The sequence below is a fragment of the Lactuca serriola genome, chromosome 5 (genome assembly GCF_051521515.1).
Source record: "Lactuca serriola cultivar US96UC23 chromosome 5, Lser_US96UC23_V15, whole genome shotgun sequence".
NCBI classification, from domain to species: Eukaryota; Viridiplantae; Streptophyta; class Magnoliopsida; order Asterales; family Asteraceae; genus Lactuca; species Lactuca serriola.
In genome coordinates, this window is record NC_136412.1 from 317,654,237 (window position 1) to 317,660,642 (window position 6,406).

Genomic DNA, 6,406 nt, shown 5'->3' on the forward strand with positions numbered 1-6,406 from the left:
AACATGGAAATGGATGTTACAACACCATAGCGTCTTCAACTTCTGAATACATTTTCATGAAAACCATAGTATCTTAAATACTAATCTAAGACATGGTAGGTACCACATTCCTAATAAATGTATAAATAGAGGGACCACTAAACCCGGTTCGGGTGTCTGGCTAATATTCTGGAAATGTTGCTCCTTTTTCTAAAACTAGGACTGGTTCATACGGTAGGCAAGAAGGGTGTCTGCCTAGCCTATCTCTTCAAAGCTCAGATCTGAAGCTTCTAGTGGACTTAATGGATAAATTTCCTGACTTTTATTCATTACACCATCAAGCCAAGTCCAAAACTCAAACCCTAATTCTCACACTAATCCAAAATGACCCTTAAGATATGCAAGACACTTAAATGAAGATGAAGTCCAGATCTTAGCACCACAACGGGTATGGAATACTAAAAGATCCAACTTTTAACCCTGGAGTTGTCCAAACCCAACTCAAATCCGTTAAATGGAACCAAAACATGCATATAAACCAAGATCCATCAAACTATAAGCATAAAGGTGTAAGCCTGAAGACTTACAGAGGTACAAAATGAATCAATAAGGTCGATGAAGCTTGGATAAGAGCTAAGAACACCAAAAACTCTTGAATCTTCACACAAAAGGCTTCCCAAGACACAAAAATCACCAAATAAGGAAAAAAGGAGTGAGGAAAGGATATGGTTTCATGGTTAGCGTTTTTTAAAAATGGATGCTGGAGGAAATGAAAAAACCCTAAACAAACATTCCTTAAATATGACCCCCATGGCTCAAGACCTACGACTTTGGGTTGTGGAGGCCACTGCACCGTGCAACAAACCTGCACCATGCCACTAACATCAAGCAAACACGATGTTCATTTAATTGACGTGGCCACACCGCGAACACCAAGCAACAACGTTGTGACTTAAGGTTTTTCTCCAAAACCTCATTCTTGAAATCTCAAAGTCTTTAGCTGATCGAACATGGAAATGGATGTTACAACACCTAGCGTCTTCAACTTCTGAATACATTTTCGTGAAAACCATAGTATCTTAAATACTAATCTAAGACATGGTAGGTACCACATTCCTAATAAATGTATAAATAGAGGGACCACTAAACCCGGTTCGGGTGTCTGGCTAATATTCTGGAAATGTTGCTCCTTTTTCTAAAACTAGGACTGGTTCATACGGTAGGCAAAAAGGGTGTCTGCCTAGCCTATCTCTTATAGGGACCCAAATTTTTTAGTCCATATTACGTTTTTTGTTTAACAAAATAGTTTTATGGGCCCAAAACATCAATATTGTATTGTAGTGCATGAATTTTTTCTCTTTGAAGAAATTGATTGTCAACATGAAGACCAAGAGATAAAGAATGAATACATCGAATCAGAATTCGGAGGCTAAAACCGAAATGAAATGGGAAAACGATATAAAATTTACTACGTGTCTTGTTATTACTCTATGGAAACAACAATTCACCCTCCTAAAGGTTGTCCATCCCCATGGTTCTAACGGGAAGAAATGAATGATTCTTGTTTTAAAAGTTTAATCTATCTCAAGATTCTCACATCTAAGTTTCATATGAGAGGAATTTAATTTTTTGATTTTGGTTTGTTATATTATGATTATATTATACAAGTTAGTAATAATTTCTAGATTATATTGTATATAGATTAATTTGAATGTATGATTTTGTTTATATTTATATTTTCTTTTTCAATTTGGTTATATAATCTAAATAGGTGTCTTCAATCTTTTTTTTTCATTAATTCATAGTTTATATTCATTAGTCTTTGTTGATTTAGAATTTTTTTTTCATTAATTCATAGTTTGTAACTGCTTATTTTGTAAGTTGTGTGAATTACAAATTGGTCTTTTTTTCATGTATTTTAATTTGTTGCTGTTTTTAGTTTATTTGTTGTTATAGTAATATTTGAAGTTTCAAGTAAAAAAGTTGAACAAATATACAACTAGTACAACTTTAGTGATAAGGTGTTTTTGTTATTTTCTACTTGCTAGTTATTTTCTTGTACTCTTACTAGTGATTTTGCATCAAAACTTTTTAACAAAATATTTTCTTGATGAAGTAATGGACTTTTTTTAAGTTACATCTTAAAGGGACCTTAGTTTTTATTTAGTCTTGGGCTCAAAATATATTTGGACCGCCCTATCTAAGACACCTTATTAAGAACTCTATTTAATTTATATATAATAGAAAATGGTTTTCCGTTCTTCCTTGTTACCCATTTTTTTTATTATATCCTTCTGCCATCATATTTCTACTTGTTAGTTACTTTAATTGTTTTTATTTTGAAAAAAAAAACTATAAATTTCCATAGTTACAATCATTTACCAATATATGCTTGAATATAGTTTTACATTAAACAACTATAATAAGTGATAACGCTTAGCTTATAACAACACTATGAAGTAAGACTATAAAAATTATTCTTTAGAAAACTAACCAAATGATACACAGTTTTATTCAATTACTATGTACACGTGTCATATCCCTCTCTTTTTCTTTTAATATTGCATTTTTAGTTTGATAGCAGCATTGTTTTCCACGGATCCGATCCACAAATTGCCATCTCTCTCCATTACTTCACTAGCATATTTCCATTTTTTACCATGCACATCCTCCAAGATTTCTAATATCTCACCATTAACCCCTAACTTTATTGCCAACCCTTCACCTTTTCCTTTAGCGATGTGTGAACTCACTCTAACAAAGTTAATGGGAATAATCTTACTCAAAACATATACAATCCAAGGTTTTGAGTGAACCCATCTCAAAATTTTACTTTCTTTTGAATAAATTGCCACCCAAAATTCTCCTTTTTGGTTTCTCTTAATATTGTCAGGGTACCCTGGAAGATTAGCAAATACTTCAAGTGTTCCAGCTTTCGATGTTTTAAGCCAAAACCTCATAATTCTACATATTGTTGTCTCGGCAACAAGAAGAAAATTACCATCTTGACTTAATGTCACTCCATTTGGAAATGTAAGGTTATCGAGTATTACAGTGACCTTTCTGCTTTCAATGTCATATTTTAGTAATCTTCCACTTTTTTCATCAGTGAGTACGACAAGCATGTGATCCCTACATAAAATGGATACAAGATAAGAGATTAGAAAGAGAAAAAAAAAATGTAACTTATAAATTAGTTTTATGATAAATTATTGATAAGTTAGTTTATAAGCTAAAAATTAGTTATTAGTTACATTTTTATAAGGCATTTACCTACGGGTGTAACGTTGACTGCTGTCAGTAAAGTAGACAACTCCATTGGTTTGGTCAATGTCTAGCGAATTTGTGAACATTAATGGAAGACCTTGGTCTTTTGATACCAGTGACGTGGCTAGCCCACCATTTGGGCCCAATGAAAGTAGCCCAAAATAAGCATCAGCAATCAACAATTTTCCCCTGCTATTGTCAAACTTTAAGCCCAATGGTCGTCCACATATATGTTCCATTTCTGGCCCACCACACCCTTTCCTGTGAATAAAATAATACTTCGAGATATTTTATTTTTAAATAAGTAATATCATTCAAGAAAAAATTTTAAATACTATTACTCTAATTTTTGTTTGCTTATATTATCAAGTAAATTCTATACACTTAATAAAAAATTTTAATTGAATTTAAAAAAAATTGTATGTACGAAAATATTGATGCGTCATTGTTGGGTAACATATTCGAGTTGGTCAAAAATAGTTATCCAATAACTTAAATGAAGCATTTATATGTATAGAATTAGATGATATGTACAACAAAACGCTTGTAGAGCTAAAATGACGAACAACCACGATGTTTATTTATTTATTTATTTTTTGAGTAAATTACACGAATGGTCCTTATGGTTTGGGGTAATTTGCAAGTTTGGTCAATAACTTATTTTTTTAACTCGGAAGATCCCTACTGTTTGTTTTTATTGCACACTTGGTCTCTGTCTTACCTAAAAAAGACTATTTTTGCTCTTGATTTTTTAATTTATTTAAATAAAAACACCCAACCCCACCTCCACTCCACCTTACCTTACCTTACATATCCCATCTTATTTAAAATAAGTTAAAAAAATCAAGGGCATAATAGTCTTTTTAGGTAAGACAGGGACCAATCACACAACAAAACAAACAGTAAGAACCTTGCGAGTTAAAAAGATAAGTTAGAGACCAAACGTGCAAATGACCTCAAACCATATGGATCATTCGTGTAATTTACTTTTTTTTTGCCCTAAATAAAAATAGATTGGGAAAACTATAAGATTGAATAAAATAACTAAAAAATTTATTAAATTGGTTATGATGACTAGTTTTAAAGACTTTTTTTGTTATGAAGATATATATAACAATTAAGTTAGTCTTTATAGCCATTAATTATATTTGTAAAATGTTGGACTATAAATGTTGTTGTAATTATTATTAGCATTTGGAAATACACAAAAGCCAACATAGGTTAGGATAAATATCAAACACTATTACCAACATACACTTATTTACTAATTTTTGTTTCTCTTATTATCTTTATCTATTTATGCGGTGTGAATGAGCCTAGGCGGCTGTTGTGGACCACAGTGAAAAGCGCTCTCACCCAAATGTTATTGTAGTGTTTTTCTCTCCATTGTAAGACCATAGGACGTACATGACACGAACATCCTTACATAGGGCACACATGACTCGAACGTCTCATGGTGATGAGCCGGAGAAGGAAAATCATCGTGCACACCATCCCGATAGTCTTGTGGTAATGACCTAGAGCCACGATCGTGGCCTCATGTGGTATATACCACGAGAGACGACAACCAACAATAATCTTCCTCTTTGTTCCTCTATCTTCATCTTTCGTCTCTGTTTCTTTATGTTACAGTATCTTTCTTTATTGTAGGTACACCGACAATAGTCTTGTGGTAATGATCTAAAGTCAGGATCATGGCCTCATGTGGTATATACAACGAGAAACCACAAACCAATGATAATTCTTCTTCTCTGTTTCTTTATCTTCCTCTTTCTTCTTTATTCCTCTATATGTTCCACTATCCTTTTTTATTAGTAGTACACCAACAATGGTGTGGAAGGAGATGGTGGTAAGGTGGACCTGTCTGATTTGTCCGTGGCCTATGTTTCTACCAATCTACTCCGTTTTTGTATTTTCCACTTCTATTTATAGAGGTGATCGTTTTTTTTTTGGAGAAATGAAAAAGTGAACGAAAAATATGCTAAGGTGCAATGGCGGACCTTAGTGGGGCATTTGGGGTCCCGGGCCACTGTTCAATTTCCGGCATGCAGTGTAATTTTTTTTTTCTTTTTCTTTTTATTAGGTACATCAGACGAGGGACATTCCTATTAAAACAGTTTGCGGCCGCCATTAGCTAAGATGACATGTAAAAATAAATAAATTTGTGGCACACCGTGCACCCTAAAGCCTTAACCGTCATATTCTTTTTTTAATAGTTTTTAATAAAATATTCAACTTAATATATAATAATACACTTTTAAAGATCACCAATAAACAAGAATGCATGAAGTTGACATAAAACGTGTTATATTGTATTGTTGTGAAGTTAAAACAATATCATATCATCATGTAAATATAATAATTAAATGTTATTGTTTACTTTTAGTAAATATAATACTCAAAAGGAATGATTATTTTGTGACAGTGTATCAAAACTATAAATAGTATATAATACATAGTCGGTGTTGATTCACCTGTTCGGCGAAGTGATCGCAAAATCAGTCCACCGCCCTTCAGTCGCTATCCATTTGATTATCCGGCCATCAGAAACGCCGGTGTAGGGACCTGTTCCGTCAACTGGATTGAAATCAAAGCTCTCCGGTCCAATTGCACCACCGTCTATCGGAATAACTTCGACATCTTTATAAATGGAGTGATTATTGGAAAGGAATATTCCGAGAGATAGCAACAGAGATATGAGCAGAATAACCGTCGATACACTCAGGAATAGCTTCGAATTAAGCATGGCGAGATAGAGAGAGAAAAGAAGAAGAAGAAGAAGAAAGAAAGTCCAAGCCGATTCATGTTTAGCTCAATGGATCAACAACCTGCCTTAATAGTTGGGGACTTCAAAACGAGTTTGGTCGATAAAAAATAAAAAAGTTATTTCTAATATTAGACCAATGAATTTAAACTGTCGTCAAATATTTAAATATATTAATTTAAAACTGCTGGTATTTTAAAACAGTAAGATGGTCTATAACTTTTCATTAATATATGAGTTAATATATGAGTGTTATAAATGTATAAAATTATATAAAAGGACAACGATTTGAAAATGATAAATATATAAGTAATATTTTTAAAAATAATTTCGTAAATTTGTTATAATACGTATGAGTTTTTAAGTAAATCATACTTGAAATTAAATAGTTTTTGG

General features: G+C 32.5%; 1 protein-coding gene across 1 annotated transcript; it reads right to left on the minus strand.

Moving 5' to 3' along the window:
* Positions 1-2,439: 2,439 nt before the first annotated feature.
* LOC145055032 (protein STRICTOSIDINE SYNTHASE-LIKE 10-like) lies at positions 2,440-6,087 on the minus strand. Its single transcript, XM_079003315.1, has 3 exons — positions 5,721-6,087; positions 3,253-3,507; positions 2,440-3,111 (listed from the first exon to the last, which is right to left on the minus strand). Exons 1-3 carry the CDS (start codon positions 5,990-5,992, stop codon positions 2,535-2,537), a joined length of 1,104 nt encoding a protein of 367 aa, XP_078859441.1. The 5' UTR covers positions 5,993-6,087; the 3' UTR covers positions 2,440-2,534.
* Positions 6,088-6,406: the final 319 nt, after the last annotated feature.

Excerpts from the sequence above, each read along its gene's own strand:
- LOC145055032 (XM_079003315.1), bottom strand. The coding sequence starts at position 5,992 with ATGCTTAATTCGAAGCTATTCCTGAGTGTATCGACGGTTATTCTGCTC. Across the intron at positions 3,508-5,720 it reads GCGATCACTTCGCCGAACAG|GAAAGGGTGTGGTGGGCCAG; the intron begins GTGAATCAACAC and ends TTTTATTCACAG. Across the intron at positions 3,112-3,252 it reads AGTCAACGTTACACCCGTAG|GGATCACATGCTTGTCGTAC; the intron begins GTAAATGCCTTA and ends CATTTTATGTAG.